The sequence below is a fragment of the Aethalodelphis obliquidens genome, unplaced genomic scaffold, assembly GCF_003676395.1.
Source record: "Aethalodelphis obliquidens isolate GAN/ISIS:26980383/991018 unplaced genomic scaffold, ASM367639v1 scaffold11, whole genome shotgun sequence".
Lineage (NCBI taxonomy): Eukaryota > Metazoa > Chordata > Mammalia > Artiodactyla > Delphinidae > Aethalodelphis > Aethalodelphis obliquidens.
The window spans coordinates 30,023,198-30,047,549 of record NW_020837955.1 but is presented as its reverse complement, the minus strand read 5'-3'; the positions used below and the strand labels follow the sequence as shown (position 1 = coordinate 30,047,549).

Sequence of the window (24,352 nt, the reverse complement as noted above, 5' to 3'; positions counted from 1 at the left end):
ATAAGAATCCGCCTGCCAGTGCAGGGGACAAGGGTTCGATCCCTGGTCTGGGAAGATCCCACGTGCCGCAGAGCAACTAAGCCCATGCACCACAACTACTGAGCCTGCGCTCTAGAGCCCGCGAGCCACAACTACTGAAGTTAGTTGGCCTTGCGCCTAGAGCCCATGCTCTGCAACAAAGAGAAGCCACCACAATGAGAAGCCCGCACACCGCAACAAAGAGTAACCAGCCCCCCGCTCACCGTAACTAGAGAAAGCGCGCGTGCAGCAACAAAGACGCAAAGCAGCCAAAAATAAATAAAATTAAATCTTTAGAAAAAAAAAAAGAGTTTGCAATCAACAGCCTCCTCTCCACAGTGGATTGTGTGTACCTCATCTGTTTGTAGATGGACGCTGTTTAGTCTCATTTTGCTCATGATCTGAAATACTTTTCCTTCCTCTAAAAATGACTCTAATTTAAATGCTTTGGATTCAGCTACATCCAATTTTTTTGGTTAGTTTGCATATAACCCTGTCTGTGTTCGGCTCTGATACCTTTCCTGGCCCTGTGCACAGGGCTTGTCTGTGAACCATCATGGGTGCCTGTGTTAAGAAGAAGTGAAACAGAGATGGGGTGGCTCACACATGCAAAGGAGGGGCTCCCCTATCCTGAGCACATGACCCTGTGCCCCCTGCCCCCCAGGCCTGCACTGCTGCACAAACAGAAAGACTTTTAAACGGCTGTGCCACTGCCCTTCGATTCTGGCTCACTGTATCTCTTGACACGTTCGGCATCATGGGATGAAGCAAGTGCACGGGTCAAGACCGATGCCCCTGGAGTTATGCTGGCGGAGTTTCTCAGCAGTGGTTTTGCTCGTGATTTACAGAGCAGAGCCCTGCCACAGGAGCGCTTGACAAATCTTCCGTCCATCTTGTATGACAGCTCATGTAACACAGTTACTCTCCTTTGCCTGTCCTTGGGAAAGGGCGGCAGCATCCAGAGAGCCTTTTGTCAGCATCCCAAACCGCGCTAACAAGCCTTTCTGTGGATGGCCCTGGAACCATCTCTGTGCAAAGGATTATTAGGTTGTTATTCCTATTATTATTGTATGCAGTACATCACAACATTTTCAAAATGTCATTTGATCGTTCACCCTAGCATCACTGTGAGGTAGATACAGCAGCAGGGTACTGTATGGTTATTAGTTATGGTACTGGTTAGGAACATGTGCTCCAGAGCCAGACTACCTGGGTTTGCAGCCTGGCCCTACCACTTTCTAGCTGTGTGACAAGTTTACTAAATCTCCCCAAGCCTCAGCTTCCTCATCTATAAAGTAGGGAATAATAACCTTAGGAGGTTATTGTTAAACAAATGACTGAATGTTTATGAAGTATGTAGAACAGTGACTGACACAGAATAATCATAAAAATGTTCACTTTTATTGTTAATGTTGCCATCAACTTCATCATCTCTACTTTGCAATAGAGTTTCCAAGAGTTTGTGATTTGCCCAAGATCACGTTGGGTGTTATGACTCCAAGAGACAGTGGACTTTCTTCCTCTTAGTCTTTTATTTCCTTATTACACAGTAACATAAAAATGAATTCTTGTAAAAGATCAAAGCAATACAGAAACATGTAAAGGAAATTGTTAGGTTCCCACCCTGCTCCTTCCTCTTTCCCCACAAGGAACCATAGAAAACTAACTGGTGTGCATTCTCCCTATCTTCTCTCCGTGCAGGGCACACACATAAAATCAATATACGTATATATATATGTGTGTCCTCTCCGGCATAAATAATAGTAACAGTGCCTGACTTATAGGGCTGGATGTTGGGGGGCAGAGGGTGAGGGCAAGCAATATACTAGCCCTCTCCTCAGCTCCATGAGTTACGTGCTATTATTCTACCATTTTACAGCTGTGGAAGTGAAGGTTAGGGAGATTGTCACCTTCACGGGACCACATGGTGCTGAAACTGGATTTGAATCCAGTCACACTTACCCCAGTATCTCCAGACTTTTGACCACTACTATATGTGGCCATATCACAGGCATTATTTTTCCACTTGATTTTTTTCTCTTAATAGTGTTTGTTTGAACTCTTCCCATATAAATACATATACGTTTACTTCTTTCTTTTAATGGCTACGTGAGTCGATATTTTATTTCACTACTTTCTTATTTAGGTTGCTTCTGTTTCCTTGTTCTTTGCTGTTATAAGTAATTCAAAACTGAATATCCTTAATACATACACTTTTGGGCACATGTGTGAGAATTTCTGTAGAATGGCTTTTACAAGTGGAATCGTTCATCAGGGAGTAGTATGTACGTATACATTAAATTTCAATAAGTATTGCTTTCCAAAAAGAATTTTGCTCACCAACAGTGTGAGAATGCCTGTTTCCTCACATTAGCCTTCTTCTTATCTTTGCCAATTTGTTGAATAAAAACACCCTTTTTCTAAATTGTGTTTCCCTGATTCCCGGTGGGCTTGAGCTAATTATTTGGGGGGTTATCGACCTTTCCTCTGGAAATTGCCTTTTGCCCATATTGCCATTTATTTTTCATTGTAGATGCTCTTTATAAGTTCTGGATAATAATCTTTTCTCTGAAATGCATGACAGATATTTTATCCCTGTCTGTAACTTTGTTTTATGTCTAGAGATTGTGTGTGCATGTGTGTATGTGCAGGCACACGTCCACAGTCAATATTTATCTTTATTGTTTCTAGGCTTTGCCTTGCTTAGGAAAGCCTTCCCAAGTTTGTTAAAACAGTGTCCTACATATTCTTCGAATATTTCTATGATTTTGTTTCAACTTTTAACTTTGTACCTCTCTAGAATTTGTTTTTGTGTAGGTTGTGAATTAGGACTCTAGATTTAACTTTCTCTAAGTGAAAAACTCATTGTTCTCACCGTTAATTGAATAATCCATTTCTTTCAACTCATTTGAAACACCACCTTTATCATAATTCTCTTGTATGTATGGCTGTGCACCTGGTTCCTCTCTTCTGTCCCACTGATTTATTTTCTATCCCTGCACCAATATTAGAACACTTTAATTATTTTAGCCTTAGAATAACTTTTTATTCGGGAAGGGAAAAACCCCCTTCACTGCCACTCTCTTTTCCAAAGCAGTTTTTATATTTTTGTGCATTTTTTCTTCCATGTGAACTTTTAAAATCAGCTTGTCAAGTTCTATAAAAGAAACTCCTGTGTGTATTTTGACTGAGAATATATTGCATTAATAGGTTCATTTTGGATAATTTGGCATCTTTACTATATTTAGTTTTCCCATCCGCAAGTACCATATGTCTCTATTTCTTTCATGCCCATCAGTTAAGATCCTTATGTAGATCTTTCATCGAAGGGTTTATTTGTTGCTATTACAAATAGGGACCTGTTTTCCCATCACCTGGACTTAATTTGTATTACTAGTGAATAGGAAAACTATTGGTTTTTATATATTAATTTTTTATCTAGCTACTTGACTGAACTCTTTTATTAGTGACCTTTATACTGATTTCTTTTCTTGATCTATCACTTAGGCTAGGACTAAAGAAAAACGCTGGTGAAAGTGTACACCTCTGCCTTGTTCTTATCTTTAGAACGCTTCTAATACTGCACCACTAAATATGGTAGATACACTTTATCAGCTTGAAGAAATTTCTTTCTATTTCTAGCTTACTGAGGGCGTGTGCTTTTCACTGCAGACTACACCAGATTCCCGTCAAGGGGCCTTAATTCTGTCCCCTACATTTTCCTTGAGAATTCAGAGATTGTCCAAATGCCTGGGACCTCCCAGCACTGATATCCCAGCTGACCCAACACAGTTTAGAACTGAGTAATATTTTCTCTTCCTCCTTTCACTCACATTGGACCCTGGATGGCCGAAGAGAAAGGGCTACTTTGTGTGAACATTTCCTATACTCCCCTCACATGCCCGCCTATCCCACCTCCCACCCCCCGCCGAAAAATTAAATAAATAATGCTGTGTGGATAAGAGCAAAATTCCACTTCTGGAATTTTCTGGCAGGCACCACTGAAAACATTTCATTCCTGGCTTCTACTTGTAAATAACTTCCATTTTTTTTTCCACTGGGTTATCTTGAGTAGCTGACCACCATCTCACACTCTAGTAGCTAATTGGTTTCATAGTTTCTACAGGAGTGTGAGAAAGGAATCACTACCTGACCTCTGATTTCCTGTTGAGATTTCACGCAGGCACAGGGTGAAGTCACTTCTAACTCTGGGCTCTCAGCAGTGCCTTGTGCGCAGTTAATGCAAAAGAAATGTTTTTATGGTCGATTGATGAAATGATTTAATTGCAGAGTATATATGATAAGTTTTGGGTGGCGAGACTTTTTGCTAAGATGTGGACGAAAGGATTTTGCTACGTTGGGCATATGCATTTGGAGCATGACTCTAAAGGGACTTGGCACCTGTCTACAGATTTGTCCCTGTGTCCAGTGACACTTTGCTTTGGGGAAGTCAACACCCACTGTGGTGGCATCTGTGATATTTAAGAATGTGAAATGCCCAGGAATAATGCAGAGCCACCTCAGTAAAATGCCTTCTTCAGAAAACAATTAAAATGAGACTTTGGCAAAAGATTGTTATAAGCAGCAGAGAAGAGAGTTGGGGCTCCTTCCAAGATAAAAAGCAGCATATGATGTCTTTTACTATGGTTTTTCTCATCTTGATGTAAGCTGGGTAGATTATATTATTTTCAGACTGTTTAGCTAGGAGAGCAAGAACCTGCTAAATAAGATCCTTTCTTTTTATTGCTCTAGTACAAACCAACACTGGCCTCCAACATCAGTTTGGATGTTAATGTTTTTGAGGTGGGCTTGTTTGGGAGATGGCGTGGACTCATCTCAGGCACATGCTGTATAACTGGCAGCCGTCCAGGAGAGCCCAAGCTGAGAGACAACTGGATGCCAGAAACCCCAAGAGGCAAGGCAGCCTCACATAGCAGGCACAAGTAGCTGGTCTTTGAACCCCTCCCAGATCCAGTGGGATCAGCTCCAGCTTCTAGGGCTGTTGGTATAGGAAGTTTGGTCAGTTGGACAGTTATTTTTCCTGCCTTAGCTTCTTCTCTTTTCCTCCAAATTCCCACATCCAGAAAAGAGGCTGTAATAGACTAAAGTAATAGACTAAAATATAGACTAAATATAGACTAAAATATTTCCTACCTCTCCTCTTGCAGGCAGGTGACAAACATTACCACCCTAGCTGTGCACGATGCAGCAGATGCAACCAGATGTTCACAGAAGGAGAGGAAATGTATCTTCAAGGTAAGGTGGACTCAAGAATCCAGTAAGTTCTCCCCACCTGGGGAAAGAAAACCTTGCTATGTTTGTTTTCAGAGAAGGAGGCATTTTTTTAGCTGCAGGGCTACATGGATCCAGAATGAATGTAGCCAAATGTTACCTCATCAGTTAGTATTAATCAGCCAAGCAATTGACATCCTGGCAGTGAGCCCCTGAGACTGTTAACAGAGGAGTGTGTTGCTTCTGGGTGAATGAATTGGACTTGATGTTTGCTGCTCTGGAGGTTAGAATCAGTGCCCCCCTCCTCCCACCCAGCCCCCAGGGATATGCTTGGGAAACAAAAGATCAAAAGAGGGAAAGCATTTCTAGAAATGTTACACATTGGATGGCTACTTTGTCTTTTCTCACTTCACTGTCCTGGGGGAAGGATTTTGGGGGGCCTCCCAGGCTGCTCTTATCCAGGCTTTCAGGAAGAAGAAAATCCCATATTTGGTGAATTGCATCACAGATGTACTTCATCCCATTAAGATGACATAGCTGTCATAGTGTAAGAGAGAGGGACAGAGAGTGAGAGAACACACCCAAAGTCCCTGACAGAGAAATCGAGAAGTTTCTGGTGTCAAGGAAGGGCTCATTACCAGAGGGCCATTCAATTTTTTTTTTTTAATGAAAATAATTTTGAGAAAATTTCTCAGTGTCCAGCTGTGATTAGCTTTTGTCTCCTCTAAAATTCTGAAGCTTCTCAGAGAGCTTTAGGGGAGGATTCTCCTCCAGTCAAACAGCACCATCTGTGCAAGCATTTTACTAATTTTAGCGGGAAAAAGAGTCATTAAATAGACAAGGGCTTATCAGTAAAATTAGCAAGAACCACGAGAGCTGTTGCTTATTCAGTTTTGCTAATTACTGGGTCTCATCGGCCTTTACATGTCATTTCTTCGTCTCTCTCTGCATGTAACAGTATGTGTAGTTTTTTTTGTTTTTTTGTGTTTTTTTTTTTACAAATGTGTAGTTTTAATGAATGCTTTGCTTTGGTCTCAATTTTTGTTTTTATGCAACTAAGAAAAGTCTTTGGAAACGATTCTTGAGTATTAGAGCAAAGCTTTGGCTACTCTCCCCTTAAAAATGCTAGCTATATGAGAAACTGACAACCCAAACATCCTTTCAGCTTTAGAAGGATCTCTCTGAAAAATTTTGATTAAAGATCTCACTGGGGCTTCCCTGGTGGCACAGTGGTTGAGAGTCCGGCTGCCGATGCAGGGGACACGGGTTCGTGCCCCGGTCTGGGAAGATCCCACATGCCGCAGAGCAGCTGGGCCCGTGAGCCATGGCCGCTGAGCCTGTGCATCCAGAGCCTGTGTTCCGCAGTGGGAGAGGCCACAACAGTGAGAGGCCCACGTACCGCAAAAAAAAAAAAAAAAGATCTCACTGAATTTTAAAGGGCCCAATAAGGGCAAGTGAGAAGCACCAAATCCGTGGTCTCACGTGTGCTTTATATGACGCATTTCCCCTGAGGACAGGCTGTGAATCCATGAGAGCAGTAGGCAGATGTCAGTTTACATTTTCAGCATAGAGCAGATTTATTCTTCAGTTGGTCTCCAGGCTCTGTTTTAGATCTGAGTGTGTCAATTACAGCACCCACAATCAAAGTCCCAAGAGTACATGTCACCCCTGTGTCTGCTGAGAACCGAGACTCAGGGTTCTGTCTGGGTGCAGCTCTGCACGTTCACATGGTCCTGGAGGCTGAATAGAGAGGGTGATTTCAGGCTGTGCACGAGTGCAGTACATTCATACTACAAATAAACAACTCAGTTTGGGCTACATTCAGAATTTGGGGGTTGTTGTGAATCTCTCCTGGAGCTGGGCTTCTGTGTTCTTTGCCTGCCCTCTTGGCACGTCCTTGAAGAATGAGCAGTTTCATCCTCCCCAGCATCAGATGTTCTCTCTGGCTCCCATTCCCTACGTGTCTGACCTCTGGAGAACCATGTGACACCATGTGCACACCCGGGATTCAGGGCCGGGACGCCCGCTCAGTAGAACCTCCACAGCGCACGCCGCTCCTGGACCCGGCCCTGACCCCCGGCCCTTGGCTCTCCATGTTAAGACGATTTCCTGTGCTTTGTAGCCAGCCTCAGAGTAAACGCTAGTGCTGAATGGACTGTGTGTCTGCCTGGTTTGGGTTTGTTTAATTTTTTTTTTTTTTTTGGCCCTGGGTTAAGCAAGATAGAAATTACTGCTAAATAGGGATTAAAGTATAATTCTGATATAAAATTAATTTAATAGTATTAATTTAATAGTATTTTAGTCATTAATTTAATAGTATTAATTAATTTAATAGTATTTTAGTTCAGTGGTGTGAAATAATTCGAGAGTTATTCTAATTTGATACTTTTCAAGTACACACACAGGTTGCTGCTTGAAGGGAGAAAGATTTCAACAATGAAATGTAGAAAGTCTAATATTCATGCTGAGATTCTTATTAAGTTTATATCATTTACTTACTGCTTTCCACTTAGTAACTTTTTCAAATTTTTTTAACTTTTTATTTTATGTTGGAGTGTAGTTGATTAACAATGTGTTAGTTTCAGGTATAGAACAAAGTGATTCAGTTATACATATATATGTATCTATTCTTTTTCAAATTCTTTTCCCAATTAGGTTGTTACAGAGTATTGCACAGAGTTCCCTGTGCAATACAGTAGGTCCTTGTTGGCTGTCCATTTTAAATCTAGCAGTGTTGGACACGTCAACCCTAAACTCCCAAACAATCCCTCCCCCACCTCCCTTCCCCCTCGTGACCATAAGTTCGTTCTCTAAGTCTATGAGTCTTCAACTTAGTAACTTTATTTGCTTAGGTCTTTTTAAGTCCCTCTTCAAGTTCTTCTGCCCATTCCCACATTTGAACATACCCTTATGTGAACATATAAGACTTACATATAGGCCTTAGCCATAAATTACATAGATTGTCTATCTAGGCGTAAAATAATCATATAGGCAGACATTTGATTCTTATAAGAAAAGAGCTTTTGATTGGATATAAGTGTTTTGCTTAGTTCTTTGGTACTGGTACCATCTAAGAAAGTGCTTTACACTCCTGTAAAGTGAGGCATTAACCCAGGAACAGAAGATGACACTGAATTAGTGCCTTCATTAGTTTAAAAGTGAAGACTTTTTGCAGTTAATTAAAAGGTTAAAAGTTAAAGGAAACCTTGTGCATTTGTAATGTAACTTTCAATCTTTCTGCTAGTTAGATTGGTCTCCTGTGTCTGTTGGATCAACAAAAAATTCAGTGAGTTTTGCTTCTGGTTATAGGCGATCTGGTTTGACTTTATTGCCCTCATCTAAGTTGCTTGGTTGTTTTGATGTTATATAAGCATGGCTTATGGCTTATATTTCTGAAATTAAATGCAGCTGTTGCTAAGCACACAGACATTACTTTTAAAGGATAATGTTACAGTTTAAAAACAAAAACAAAAACCACCACCCAGTCAAGAACAGTCTCTTTCATCAAGACACTCTTGTGCCCAATTAGTGGTCTCTGTGGTCTAGGATTATGACTGTTATAGAACAAGTTCAGACCAGATGTGGAAAACTCCCCTGGAGTTTGAACTGTCATGATTCACTTGGGCACAGGGCCACTCTCAGAAATTCTGTCTAACGGGACTCTGGCTGCTTTCCATTTCCTTTATTCTTAGCCGTGCATTGTCTTTCCAGGTTCTACCGTTTGGCATCCCGACTGTAAGCAATCCACCAAGACCGAGGAAAAACTGCGGGTAAGGAAGGCACTAGTGCCATGATGCCAGGTGTACGTGCTGGGCACTGTGTTTATAGTCACTAATTTTGGGGACTGGAGTTTGGGTGAAAGTACTTTGTTATAACTTTTTTTTTTTTTTCTCTATAGCAGACTAAGTGGAAAGGCCATTTGGCCAAAAAAGCAGGTTCCCTCCTACCTTAAATCAATGGTGGATTTTGTTCCAAATGCTTGTGTTGGACAAAATAAGCCTTGCCTCATAAGTCAGGTTCTTAGGAAAGCATTCAAGGGAAAAGTCAGACCTGACAGATGTGAACAAATGTTTCATCAAGTTCTAGGTCCAACATCTGGTGACCTCATCACTGGGCTTTTTTTGTACTTTGTCCATAATATCACTCCAGCCCAAACTCTGAGGCCATTGCTCAGCTCTTTCTACGTTTGATTGGCCTCTCAAATCCAAATTCACCGAGTGGCCTCCATCTCCAGAAGCTGATGACTTGTCAGATAAAACCTTTGGGGAAAATCATGATGAGCCCAGACGTGTCAATGTAAACAGGTATTCTTGATTGTTTTTGTAACTTAAACCTTAGGTAGCATCAAAATGTTTTTGTAACTCCCTAGAACATGGACCGCTCGGGCAAGAGGATAGATTCTCTTTATCTCTCACTTCTTTTATCTTTCTTTCCTTTTTTTTTTTTTAATCTCTCACTTCTAAAGCCTTCCCCTGGTCTTACTCAATTCTCAGATCACCTCCAGGTGACGATATTTCATCTGTTTAAAAAGCAAAGAGCTGTACACAGTTGCAAGGCCATGATCATAATCTGTATCTTACTCAGATGCCCCCAGTTTTTCACTTGGGCTGTGAAGTATTTTTCAGAGCAATAATCAGACTGGACCCCAGTCTACACTCCCTCAGTTTAGCTACCTTACTGGTACCCTTGGAAAAACTGGAGTTTGACTAGGTCACCTGGTGCCTCAGGGAAAAGAATGGTCTGAATTTGTTTTGAAAGCCAGACTCTAGAAGACTCTAGAATGTGGTATCATTTCTTCTTGATCTGCCATTAGCAGACGTAAGGAACAACGTACGTAATCCCCAGCAGCTGCATAGCTGCTGCATCCATGTGGCCCCATCACTAATGTGTCACTTGTGAAGGGGTGACTTGGCTTCAGAGAAATGATTTTCAGTGAGACCCATTTTTTTGGGGCCTGCCACCCTGGGAATGACAGCTCTTGTCTTCATTTTCCAGTATCTTTCCTTTATTCTCAGCAAAGCCCAGGTCTGCCCAGCAGCTTTATTTCCTTTGCTTTTTTTTCTGCTTCAGCTGGCATCTGTAAGATCAGATGGAGATATTTTTCCATTTGCGTAACTTGTCCCTCGCCTGTGACCCTGAATAAAAGCAGTTGTCTTAGAATTCAGTTAATGTAATCAGACTTTAAGTGTAGGGGGAAAAAATCACTTTTTCTCAAAATAATTGAATAAAGACCAGACAAACTGGAGAGGAATTTGCCCACCAATATCAGGATGATTTGGTCCCTGTTTCAACATAGAGTTTCTGCTTGAGCATGTGTACCTAAACCTCCCATCTATCAATCAGTCAGGTGCACACTGGATTTTTCTGGGATTTTTGAGGACCCATGGACGCTTTGAAAGCAGGTTGTCATTATAAAATACTAGAACATTGAAGAAGAGGTTAAAGAACATTAAAGACAGTAAGAGGCGACTTACTGTCACTTTTATCATAAGAATTTAAAATTCACAGCATAGCTTGTGGATGCTGCCCCAAAACCTCCCAAGTAGCTAGTGGTCGACACCGTCTTTACAGTGTTGCTTCAGTTTCTTGAATAATCATTTTCACTTCATCCCTGATGAAGTGTTTTGGGAGATGGAGAGAGGAATACTAACGTGGCCAGACTGAATGGAATGTGTCTTTCCTCTATAAGGATTGCTTGAATTTGCAGATTGTGTTACTAAAATGATTTTTTTTTTTTAAATCAACACTTTTTTTTGTGTGTGGTACGCGGGCCTCTCACTGTTGTGGCCTCTCCTGTTGCGGAGCACAGGCTCTGGACGTGCAGGCTCAGCGGCCATGGCTCACGGGCCCAGCCGCTCTGTGGCATGTGGGATCTTCCCGGACCGGGGCACGAACCCGCGTCCCCTGCATCGGCAGGCGGACTCTCAACCCCTGCGCCACCAGGGAAGCCCTAAAAATCAACACTCTTGATCGCATCTTGATGGAACTCTATGGATAAGATTATGAAAACAGCTAGTGAGATACTTCCACTCATTCTGGCCAAGAGGACCTGTTGATTTTTTTTCCTTTAGTGAAACTTTCTAGAGAATTCCAAAGCTCTTCTCCTAAAGCCAACATTTACCACTTGGGAGGTCAGCCCAGCCCTCAGCTCACTCACCCAGAAAGAAGGAGGATGATGCACCTCCGAGGAAAGAGGTTCTGATGTGGCCCAAGTGGGGTACTGGATGACGCTGGTGGGATTTAAAAGAGGCTAGATTTTTGAAGAAGGAATAAATCTTGTGCTCTCTTAAGGGTGTGTCTCCAGATGACAGTCTTGAGCCAGGATTTCCAGGCCTTTTACTGGGTGTCACATCAGTGCAGTTACTATAGCAGAATGAAAATGTTTTTAAGAATCTCTCGGCAGCCCCACTGAGTGACCCACGTTCTTGGTACTTAAAGAATTTGTGGGGCTTTTGTAATAACAGATTCTTAAGAACATCTCTCAGTGGCTTCATTGGCTTCTCACTCTTCATATATCAGAATATTTAAGCCAGAATAAATGGAAAGGAACGATGGTGGGTTGGAACATAGGTAAACATACTGTAACTTGAAGACCAGTTAGGGAATTCCCTGGAGATCCAGTCGTTAGGACTCCGCGCTTTCACTGCCAAGCGTGTAGGTTCAATCCCTAGTCGGGGAACTGGATCCTGCAAGCGGCACGGCGCAGCCAAAAAAAAAAGAAAGAAAAAAAGACCAGTTACTATGCTTTCAAACATGGACCCCAAACACACACACACAACTAAAGTTATGTCACCTGTCACTTATCAGATTAGTTTTCCTGAAGGTTTTTTTCTGGTTTTGATAGTGTTTCTGAATCGAGGCTGTTTCATTGTTCATTCTTCCCTTTTTCATGTTTCATGGCAGCCACGAAACATCCGTCGTTCTCCATCTGATTTCTTTTATCCCAAAAGTCTGATTCGACGCACAGGATGGTCCCCGTCTCTGCAGGTTGGCGCTGTGTCTGGGCTGAGGCTGGGAGCCACTGTCCTGGGCCCCAGGCTTCTGTCGCTTTTCCTCCCCTTGCTGCTTTTCCCACATAACTTCCGGGCTCCTGCAGAGGCAGATGCTTTTCTCACCCCACGGAGTGCATCTCACATTCTGATTCGGGCTGTTTTCTTCTCTGGACAATGTTTTCATTTAGAGCAGTGACTAAAGCATTGTCTTCAGTACAGCGAGCATATTGGAAGCTACCCTTTTGGTCCTATGCTCACACATTTGTTTGTTGATCAAATATTTGCTAAGTACCCAGGTATAATAAGGAAGAAAAGACAGGTAAATAGTTATAGAATGATAGAGAAATGTATCACAGGATCATAAAGATCAAGGAAGTTCAGATGAGGGAAGGGGGTCAAGGGGCAGTTCCTAGGAGAAGTGGTCTTTGAGTTGAGTTATGGAGGCTGAATGGGATTTGAACATGTAGAGATGATGAGAAAGGGGTGGGCCTGGTGAAGAGAACGGCAGGAGTGGGGAGCTGGGGAAATGCAGTGCTTCGGGAGGGAGAGGTTTGGCTCCAGGAAGGAGTAGCGAAGTGGGAAAGGAAACAAATAAAACCAGGCACCAGCTCTGCAAGAGGCTGGGGGATTGACATACACTTTCATTGGCTCTCCCTAAGAATCCCCATGAAGTAGCTATCCTGATTCCCATCTTACAGATGGAGAGACGGAGGCCCATCATAGTTAACGAACTTGCCCAGAGTTATCCCAGCGGTAAGTGGAAGAGCTGGGATTGGAACCCAGGTCTCTCTGAGCCTATAACTCATGTTCTTTCCACTGTCCTACAAAAGGAGAGTAAGAGAGAAACCTGGGAAGGCAAAAAGAGGACAACATGAAATACTGGCGAAGTTTGATAGTGTAGAAGGAGGAGATGGTGTTTCAAGGCCGCACCACCTGCCCAGAGCATCCTACAGGAACAGGGAAGGTACTCAGCTTGCTCTCCAGATGAGCAGCAAAGCAGGGGAGTATGTTCCCTGCACACACTTGACCTTCTTTCGGGGTCTCTTAGAATCAGTTGAAACCTTGGCCTGGTAAATTACGAGTGACTTTCCACAATCCTATCTTTGTCCAGAGGAGACCCATTTGACAACTCAGGGTTGCAACACAGCTCTTTAGTCCAGGCTTTGTGCCTGCGCCTGTTTTCTGTGCCTGCCAGAACTGTACCACAGCCCAGGAGAGTTTGGGTTTGGATCTACTTTTATTAAAACTTCACCTTCTTTCTTTAAATGATTTGAAAAGTAGTTAGAAGTACAGAGTTTCAGAGTAGAAAGGAACGTTTTAGATATCAACCTGCTAAGTTTCTTCATCTATAGAATGAAGTCAGCCCAAGGCTACGCAGGTCATAAACAGCAAAGGCTCCAGGCCTCGAGTGCATGGTGTTGGCCCGTGATGCTGGGTTACATCCAACATGTATATGTCATATGATCTTCATCTATCTTAAAGCTTTAGCTCCAGTGGCAGGGTTTCACGTACAGCAAACTTATAGTGTCATGAATCCAGAGGAAGAACCAAAGATGGTCCCCACTGAAGTGAGGGCTCAGAATTAGTACCTACTTGGCAAGAAGTTGCTTTTTCAACAGCTTTTGGGGTTTTCCCTGAAAGTATACTTTATAACTCAAATAGTGTTTTATGTTGGTAGCCTAAGGCTATCGCCAAGTGATTCATTTTCATAACTTGAAGAAAAATACCATCAGCTGTGATCATTTTTGGTCTTCTCCAGACCGTTAAGTCTAAGAGACATGGAGCATTTGAGAAGTGGTGGGGGGAGAGAGAGAGAGGCTGGGGCGGGGGGTCTGTCTTGAAAAAGCCTTCTCTCTTCCTATCCTGTTGTTCAAAAGGGACATCTGATTCCCATTATTCAGCCTTAAATATCAGTGGGGTCAACTGTAGCCCCATCACAGAAAGGTGCCAACAGCTTGGGACCCGGCAGAGAGAACAGGCTATTCGACAAGGTCTTGCTTCACCCATTGGCCATTGAGGAACAGCTCACGAGAACGTTCGAGAAGCCTGAAAACGCCAAAGCAATTCTCAAGCCACCCAGCTATTTTGACCTTTTAAATATTGTGGCCTACACAGCCGCTCGTTTCACCAGATAATGTCAAGCAGCTTTAGTTGTTAGGTGAACTGTACACCTTGCAGGGACATTCAACATTCCACGCCCCTGAAATAAGCCTGGTTTTATTGTGGAGGAAAGTCATTTTATTATTTATATTCTGAAATCTCCCCTTCTTTCCTCTTGCTGAATTATAGGTAAAGAAAATGGTGAAAATAGAATCACCTAAGAAAAACATATTCTGGTTTTGCTTATGTGGAAGAGTTTTATAGGAATAGCAGATTTTGTCTATAGGTAAAAGTTGGTACTGAGCATTTATAATTCCTGTTGTAATGCATTATAAACAAAGCACACGAGATTCCCAGGACCAAGTCTGTAATATTCTGGAATGGATCACTTGCTTACATTCTAAAAAGGGGCTTCTGTGTTGTGCCTTTGGAGGCTGAAGTATGAATGGCTGCCTTCCAAAATGGGCATGAGTGTTTTTCTTCTGAAACTAACATTCACTATATTATAACGTATGCACTTGCAAACCCATAATATACCCAACAAATACCATGTGTATATTTCTACAAAGGAACTAATTAGAGGCTTTAAGTATGTCTAGAACAAGGAAATAATGCTGTTATTGTTTTATTAATGTTGCTACCATACATACCACTTGGTTCCCAGCTTTCACTCTGTTTGAAAGTTTTATTCTTTTTGGTCTGTCTTTACAATGCATCAGAATATATGGGTGTTAAGATTTATCCTGCAAAGACAGTGGGGACTCTTGGCCATAGTAAAGGCTGATGGCCGTTGTGCACCTGGCTCTAGAGAAGGAGATGTGTGCCCGTGAGTCCCTCCTGCTTCCTCACAAACAAATTTCTTTTTCCAAAAGGAGTTCCTGGGAATCCCCTGGTGGTCCAGTGGTTAGGACTCTGTGCTTTTACTGCCTAGGGTGTGGGTTCAGTCCCTGGTCGGGGAACTAAGATCCCACAAGCCATGCAGCACAGCCAAAACTAAAACAACAAACAAACAAAAACAGAAAAAGAACCAAAAGGAGTTCCTTTTTTGACTTAGCAGTGAACATTCAGTATATGCAGATTTTTAAAAATATTCCTTCTTCTGCAGCTGTTATCACCACCTTGTCTGGTGAACTTCAGCAAAAACCCAAGGCAGGTACTGTCAGCCTTAGCAGCACTTTGTATAAGGTGTTAATCACCTTATATCGGTAGTTGTCCCGTAGGTGTTTGTATGATCTCTCCCATCTGGGTGCCAGTTGCCTGTAGCTCTCTCCCTTCTTAGAGCATGGCTTTGGATGAATGCAGATTAGATGAACGTAGTTGTTGCACCCCTGCTTCTGCTGAATGGGGGGAGGGCAGGGGCAGCAGAGGGCTCTCCAGCTCTCCCCTTCTAAGAAGGGACCAAGTGTGCATGGTGGCCCGTGATTGGAAATAATCGGAAAATGTCACTTCTCTGGTTAATCTCCCGGCAAAGCTCTGGTAAGTGTTTTTTAATGGTGAACATTTGAAGAAGTTTGAGAGCTGGGGTGGAAGCATAAAATGGTCTCTTCAATGTAATTTTCATTCTGTGGCTGTGTCTCCTGCAGGGTAGAACAGGTGGACAAAGTGAAGGCGTAAGGGAAAATATCAAGTGAAAGGTAGTTAGAGGGTTTTTTTAAAAGTTTCATACAGAAAACAAAAAGACTTGCATTTTCAAGCACCTGCTATTAGTGATCAAATGCCATTTGTTTTCTCTTTACTGTTGAAATGAACTACTAGTCAGGTGAGACCTCTCTTTGTTGATTTATTTTTTTCCTTTGAGGAAAATAAAAAACCTTTTGAAATCAAAAGTAAGTATGTGAAGGTGTGCTGGAGAAATCAATGTAGATTTAGACCTCTTCCTCATGAGCGATTGAGTGAGGACAGCCACATACAACTACAAGGTTCTTTCTGAAGGATCCTTGCCTCTTGTTACCAAAATAAGGATTAAACGATTTGCCTGATCTTGTTGGCAAAACACATTGAAAGATCACAGCCAGTCTATAATCCTTCCTATATCTACCTTGCTTTTTCCACCCTTCCCTCTACCTTTTTATTTTCCTCCAAAGATGGCATCAAAAGAAAGAACTGAACTTTTCCAACTGTGCTTTCAAGTTCTTTTTTTCTGTTAAGGCATGAAGGAAAAAGTGATTAAAGGAGAGTAAGTAAATTGCATCTGCTTTAACAGCTTAGCCACAGATCCTTGTTGCTTTTTCCCTGTAGAACAGAAGTGGGCATACCTTTGGGGATACAAATTTGAAATTATCTTCATTTATAATATTGGCAAGAGGGTATCCATCATAGCTCTCATAGGGAATTCCAGAAACAAAGGCTGTTGGCCCATTTGGGTTCTTGATTTAATTTGATGAATCGCTGTTGTTAACTTGGATATCTGAATAGGTTAAAGTAGTAATTTAGGTTAAATAATTGCACATAAGGATCATGTGGAAATATGGATCTTCTGTAACTTTGTTACAGTTCAAAGAGGTGACGCTAGAATTAAGTTAATGATAAAGAAGAAACTGTCAGTGGGATTTGAAAGAGGGAAAACATGTCAGTTGTTGCTTTCGAGGTTAAGATGAGTTTTAATTTGACTGTGTGGATATGAGCAGCTGTGTTGGAAGACAGCTCTGTGCCTTTTGAAGATGAAGGCCATCAGAGACCTTCAGCAAGTTATGTATTAATTAGAGGGAAAATACAGCTAGAAGAAGAAAAGGGGTGCATTGTTGATAAACAAGACGTTCATTTAAAATTCAGCATGTTTCTCTTCTTTCTTATTCTAAAATACATCTCTCAAATTACACTGGCATTTAGGTCTTAGCCTTTGGATTTCTTTTGTCATATGATGTAATATTAAGATTTGGCTTTTTTTAATTAACACTTTAAAACACAGAAAAAAATTAAATGCAACATGCTTACAAGTCTAGATGTTTAGAATTGAAAGGTAAAATTCTAAATATTTAAGATTCAAACTCCAAAATTAATAGTCCAGCTTTTAAAAGTAATTTTATGATCTTCATAAGGGAGAGCTCTAACCTCTGCTGGTTGAACAAATACACTTTGGGAGCCATTAGGGAGTGTGGCAAAAAGCAGGCATCCCTGTGTACCATTTAAGCTTGGAGCACAGATCAAGAGGCAGCGAACCAGGAACTATACTGGCAGGTCAGACAGGCCTGTGCAACTCGTTGCCATCTGTCATGGAAGGGCATTAGTAACTACAGCCAAGAGGTAAGCAGGAAGTCATCTTGGAAGGATATAGATTCACTCCATGGAGTTCTCAAGAAGGGGAAGGACATTTGTCAGCTCCAGGTGGGGCTGCTGCCCCCCCCATGTGCTGAGATAGTTAACATACGTGAGTTCCAGGGTATGGGAAGGCCTCCACAGGTGGTAGGAAAGTCTGGTCTGTGGAGCTCACATCTGAAAGGACTGTCCTATGATGAGGAGCAAAACAGAGGCAGTGCTGCCTTTCACTATTTGAGATGAACTGGCTGAGAACTCCAGTCTAATGTCAAGTGTCTGGAAAATGCTGGGTCTTTGCCATGTGCTGGGCAAGGTGCTTGAAGCTTTATATGTCTTGTCTCATTTATCCCTAGGAACTAGGGGTTGTAAGTACCCTCTCCTCCATTCTATAAGTAGAGAAGTTGAAGCTCAAGGAAGTTCAAAGAAAAAAAAAAATGAGAGAAAGGAAAGAGACACTCATGTAATGTCACACAACTAGGAGAGCCAGTGTGTGAGCCAAGGTATTTGACTCCAAAACCAGCCTTTTAACCCCACTAGATTATACTCTACAGAAGTGTGTTTTATCCCATTATTTCATTTTAAACAGGAAAATAAAGACCATTGTAAGAAAATAGGCAAGCAAGAATAATCCACAAACAAGATGCCTACGGAAGTAAAGTTTACAGTAAGGTTAGGAGGTCAGGAGGAAGCAAAAGCAAACGGTGGCAAATGCAGTGCAAGAAAGAGCAGATTCTGAACCTCCGAGAGATACTGTAAGCGTTTCTTCAATACTCTAAGTAGCCTGAAGATGCACGGGGCGGAGTGAGCTCTCTAACGAGAGCCAGAGCAGTAGTGGATTCGGTGAACATCGGCTTGACTTGGCAAACTGACTATGAAACTCTAAAATCTTTATTTTGGAATCAGAGAATCCAGGACAGTTGTATGCAAATTGGAGGTGATTGTGATCTGAACACCTCTGAAGAATCAGATGGGACTTGACAGGAATTCAGATTGTCGGCTAACTTAAAACCTTTAGCCCTACGATATTAACAGGGTAAAATGCTTCAGAGAAAGCCTGTGCCACTCACAGAATACTCTATCCAGTGAAGAAGGAAAGGAGAGAGACTGAGCTGGGACAGGTTGCTTCAGCCAAGAGACCTTTTCCTTCCACGAAGTTCTCCATCCCTGGAAGGGAGCACCCAGGGCCCCTTTCTGACCTGTGCTCACGTTCGTCCCCAGCTACGTTCCTATCAGCTTGCACAGTACGCCAGAGAACAAAACACTTCAGAGCCGTCCCCAGGTGCATCATTACAGGAAAGACAGAAAGGATCCCTGGCCCACATTTGACAAAAATTAGGATGAGTAACATGGGAGAGGCCCCAAAGCTCTGTATGCACTTTAGCTATTCACGCAGTGTCCTCACTGCTTTTAATGAAAACAGACCTTGTTGTTGTCATAGCAACACCAGCAACCGAAGATGTTGGACTGTCCTAGGGTGCACCCTCTCCCACCCCACCCTAACACCGAGCTATTGCAGGCTTCTTAGAAGCTTGTAAGTGGCAGCAAAAACATTTTCAGTTAGCAGGCACTCTTTTCTGCCACTTCATCTCAATATTTTTCTTACTTTCACCTCCTTCGTCCCAAAGCCATGTTGATGAGAAATAAACGGCCACACACGCCTTACGACATGGGCAGAAAATTTAGCGCAGGGATTAAGAGCTTGGGCTCTGCCTCTAAAGTGTCTGGTTTCAAATCCTGACACTTGCCTACCTGTGTGTGACTTTTCACTCATCTATAAAATAATGATGTCAGCGGTACCTACTTCCTGGGGTTACTGAGAAGATTAAGTGAGCGCCTGCCTGGGGAGCGCTTAGCACAGGGCCTGCTACATAGTAAGTGGGCAATACATGTTTACTGCTATTAATATTCTTATGTTGTTACAGAAGAGGTTTCATTTTTATATTGAGTTTGGCAAATGTTAGATCCTGGCCACTTGAAGCTGAAGGACGACCTGTAGTTAATGATTATCCCGCAGAGATGGTTATCAGCTCAGCTTTCTGAAGGGCTGGCGTCTCTTTTTAAAGGAGGGCTGCACTTTGGTGGTGTCACTTCTATATTTTGATTGGGAAATGGGTCCGGGAGTTGGGCTTTTTGAGTCGTGTTATTATGTGAATCCTTTCTTTTTCATTATACTCAGATCTGAGGATTTTCTCATATTGAGATATGCCTGTGATGGGAAAATTGTCACTTGAGGAGGAAAGTGCTTGTATGAGGCAGGTCTGGGGGGGTGGGGCAGGGATGGAAGGGTCGAGCCTGGCACACCTCCACTGTACCCCGTGTGCTTTCTCCTACCCCCTCCACCCTCCTGTCTCAGAGATACCAGGGACACTGGCGAGAGCCACGGACCCCAGCCCCCTCGTGAATTCTTACTGTCAGGGCAAGTCTAATCACTGCCTGCCTCTGGTTGGCCAGGCGGGTTTGCTTTCCTTGTTTCAGATGTGAGTTCCATAGTGACGCAACATCCTTGCTTTTAGGAGGGTTTTTCTGACTCAGTTAGACTCATATTTGAGGTACCAAATATCAGTAGAAACAGTACCAAAGAGGGAAAGTCCTATTCCTAACGTAGCTCTATAAATTGTCTTCTCCAAGAAATAGCTGCGCGGAGGGGAGCAAATCTTCCAAGACCAGGCCTTTGGGTTTCTTTGCACAGCTTTCCAGAACATACCAAGCAGAGGTGGGGGGCAGTTAATCTCAACTCATGCCTTTTCTCCCTGCTCCCATCTCACTCTCAGGGTTCTCCAGCCTCTATTACAAAGTCTACTTTCTTATACCTTCCCCAGCAGCCAACCACTAACCTTACCTCAGTGACCTTCCATATGGTAAGGCTCAAAACGTGCAACTGACATGAGTCAAGTATCCACAAACTGAGTATTTGTTTACAAATAATAAATTCTAGCTCATTCCCGCAACAAATATTTATGCCTTCTCTGTACCTGTGTAAAACATCGGGCACATACAGTGGTGAGAAAATAAACCCTCTGAGGGCAGAGGTCATAACTAAAGGTAGTGAGGGAGATTAACGTGATGATGAAACCAACAAATACAGAATTGTACATTTTATTCATGAAGAAAAAAAACAAGAATGATACTGTGAGAGAAAATAACAAGGTCACCAACTCTGGAGTGAAAGATCAGGGAAGGCTTCTTTGAGGAGGTGATATTTAAGCCAGGACTGAAGGAGGAAAAAAAGTCAACCAAGTAAAATTGGGGATCAGAGCATTTGGGGCAGAGGAAGCAGCAAGGATAAGGACCCTGAGGCAGTGACATGTACCATGTTCTATGAGTGACAGTGGGTAGTGAGTGATGGGAAGGAAGGCAGGGACAAAATCCCGAGGCCCTGGGAGCTGTGATTTCATTCTCTGTGGACCCTGAAGCCAAAAGGATAGTGACAATCCCAATTGTATTCTTCAAAGATCTCTCTGGCCACTGGGTGCCAAGTGGATTTGAAGAGGGAGAGAATGAAGGCAGGAAACCCAGAGGAGAGGCCATTGCAGGAGTCCAGACCAGCAGAGGTGGTGACTGGGGCCGGGATTGTGGCCATGGAGACGGAATGTGCTTGAACATGTCCCCTTGTACGGGACAAGGAGAAAAAGAAAAGCCCCGAAATGCATTTTCAAGGCTGATTGTACAACTAGTTCTCCTTTGCCTTTCTTTCTATGTTCTATTTTCCCATATTCAGAAAAGTTACACCTCTTTCTCATTTTAACCAGCTTAAGTCTTTAGGAAAGTGTAGGGACTTAGGCCAGTCTTGATTCTGAAGCCATGGTCTGAAATCTTACAAGTCACTCTTTATTTTACAGCCTACCAGGACTTCTTCCGAGAGCATTTATTCTAGACCAGGCTCCAGTATCCCTGGGTCCCCAGGTCATACTATCTATGTAAGTATCTACTTCTGGAAGAGACACTTCCGGACCAGGGGTGGTAGCAGCTGGTAAGCATGGACTGGATAATCCAAAAGTGAATAATTCAAAATGATTTTTATGTCTGTTATGAGATCCAGTTTTCATTCTTGTAGATCAGCCACCTCAATCCCATTTTCCTCCACGTGATCAAGTGTTCATGTGAATGGGACCATCGGTACAGAGTGAACGAGTAGATGACCTGTAAAGTGCAGTGATACGATGCAGGACTTAAAAAATTGTTGTACCTAACTTGCATATAGATATTTGGGGATTGATTATACATTTTACAATGCTGATACTGAGTGTCTTTAAATTCTGCCACAGAGGTCTTTAAATATTTAGTTTATTAAATATTCAGTTCTTGTTTTAGCCATCTGGGAGGATTTTTTTGGCCATCTGTTTGAGCTTTTCCTTCTCTGTAATAAATTTAGGAAATTATCCTGAAGGTTTACAGGCTTCTCTACTTGATGAATTCTACATAGACTTCTTCCTAAGCTTTTGGTGACTTTTTTGAAAATCTGATTAATATTGGTATAAATTGGTATAAATCAAAGTATAGTTGATTTACAGTGTTGTGTTCATTTCTACTGTACAGTAAAGTAATTCAGTTATACATATATATACATTCTTTTTCATATTCTTTGCCATTATGGTTTATCACAGGATATTGAATATAGTTTCCTGTGCTGTACAGTAGGACCTTGTTGTTTATTCTTTCTATGTATAACAGTTTGCATCTGCTAATCCCAAACTCCCAATTCTTCCCGCCCCCAACTGCCCTCCTCCTAGGCAACCACAGGTGTGTTCTCTGTGTCTGCGAGTATTAAACAGGCAACTTTATAAAGAGTATGACCGTGTTAAGCAAAGTGTTTTGGGTTTTGTTTATTTTTAAGGTTTTCACTTTTTAAAAAAGACATGAGATGTGCTAACCATAGTTCCCCAAAGAGGAGACGGCAAAGTAATTTTTTCTTTCTGTTTAACTTTGGCAGGCAAAAGTGGACAATGAAATCCTGGATTACAAGGATTTAGCAGCCATTCCCAAGGTCAAGGCAATTTATGACATTGAACGTCCAGATCTTATTACCTATGAGCCTTTCTACTCTTCGGGCTATGATGACAAACAGGAGAGGCAGAGCCTGGGAGAGGTAATACATTCCCAGAAGTTGTGAGTGGTACAACTTATTTCTCTTTGGCACATGTATAAAAACTACTGACTGGAATCAGAATAAATCAGAGGGTCCTTTTGGTTGCCCACTGTTTGCAGGCTTCTGTACCAGGTGATTTGAGGTAGTCAAAAACCTATCACACCTTCCCTGCCCTTGGAGAGGTGTGGAGAGGTAGGGAAGCAGACCACCCACAGAAAACGGCCGTGCAGGATGAGTAAGCATCAGTACCAGGTTGTAGGATAGCAGAGCCGGCATGCTGGGAAGGAAGCCGAAGTTGTCAGGGGAGACTCTGTGAGCTGGGCAGAGGGAATAAGGGAGGGAGAGTCCTCGGTGCAGGGGGGGGATGGGGTGGGGAATGGGGTCTTGGTTTGGGGGCAAGCTGAAGTACATTCATGGGGATCATGAGAGAGATCACAGCCCCTAAATTTTGACAGCTGCAGTTTTTAGCATCATAAGATACAATATGCAAGAAAAGACAAAGTAGAGAGAATTGGGCCACGGTATAGGACCGTGGTATGAGCTAGGCTTCTGGAATCAAGTTACCTGGGCTTAACCCAGGAAGTCCACATGCTGGTTGTGTGACTTTGACCATGAGACAACCATTCTGATCCTAGTTTTTTTTGTCTGTAAAACAGATAATGACAGAATCTGCCTCATGGGGCGTTAGTGAGGATAAAACAAGCTGTCTATTAAAGATTAATTATCTATATATCTAGATAATTTATCATCTATTAAAGCTAGTCTACATTAACTAATTATTAAAGCAATTAGCAGAGAGCCAGACTCGTGGTAAATGTTCAGAAAATGGCAGCTACCACTGTTGTCTCTACCTGTCTTCTTGGGGCTTATTAATACTCTCCCAACATTAATGGTCCACAGGCTGGAGCTCAGCCTCAGCCCCTGGTGACCTTCCCCTCCCTGTCCCCTAGGTCTCATGGGCTCTGGTCTGTTTCCCCTGGCCTATTTAACTCACTCTAAATTTTTCCCCTTTTGTTTTTTAAATTGGAATCATCTACAGACTGATTTGAGTCCACTCAGAGAGGTGTTTCCCAAGTAGTGGACCAAAATCAGTCACTCAACCAAGGCTAAAACCAATAATCTGTAACATCACAGTGCTTTAAGATCTTAGATGAAGAAAGTTCGTGAAAACGTGGCAATTCTGTTTATTCTCAATAATGTATGTATAATATTTATTGTTTTATAATCATGTCTGTATTTTTAATTACACACACACACACACACACACACACACACACTCTTCTGGAGCATAGCTCTGCATTGAAATGGTCCTTTGGGCAGGAAGTGGTGTCTGTTTTCATGTAGTGCCACCTAGTGGTCATGCCCCTGTAACTGCATCTGCAGCCCCTCTCAAGAGCAGGCTGATTGGTCTGGGGGGTTCAATTGCATTTGGGTGGCAGAGCTTCAGAGAGGATAAGGGGCAAAGGAAGGTTCCTGAGCAGAGTGCATAGGGGCTGGTCCTTGAGCAAGTGTATGAGAATTTCCTAGGGTTCGAGTCACACAAGCAAGGGGAGGTGAGTTGCTTTTTGGTGTTCTGGGCCCAAAAGTTTGAGCTTTGAAGTGAAAGTTTCTGGGTTTGGAACCAGACTGATTTTTCCTCTCCCTATGACTTTGGAAAAATTACATATTT

At 42.5% G+C, this 24,352-nt stretch overlaps 1 protein-coding gene across 11 annotated transcripts in view; it reads left to right on the top strand.

Moving 5' to 3' along the window:
* ABLIM1 (actin binding LIM protein 1) overlaps positions 1-24,352 on the top strand; it is a 306,271-nt gene that overhangs the window by 251,584 nt on the left and 30,335 nt on the right. For 9 of the 11 annotated variants that reach the window (XM_027112671.1, XM_027112677.1, XM_027112670.1 and 6 more), the window contains 4 exons: positions 5,187-5,274; positions 8,962-9,020; positions 21,437-21,514; positions 22,528-22,683. In XM_027112671.1, the coding sequence (XP_026968472.1) occupies positions 5,187-5,274; positions 8,962-9,020; positions 21,437-21,514; positions 22,528-22,683 (381 nt within the window). Of the gene's footprint in view, positions 1-5,186; positions 5,275-8,961; positions 9,021-12,153; positions 12,238-21,436; positions 21,515-22,527; positions 22,684-24,352 lie in introns of all 11 variants that reach the window. The other 2 variants (XM_027112680.1, XM_027112678.1) reach the window with 1 other exon arrangement.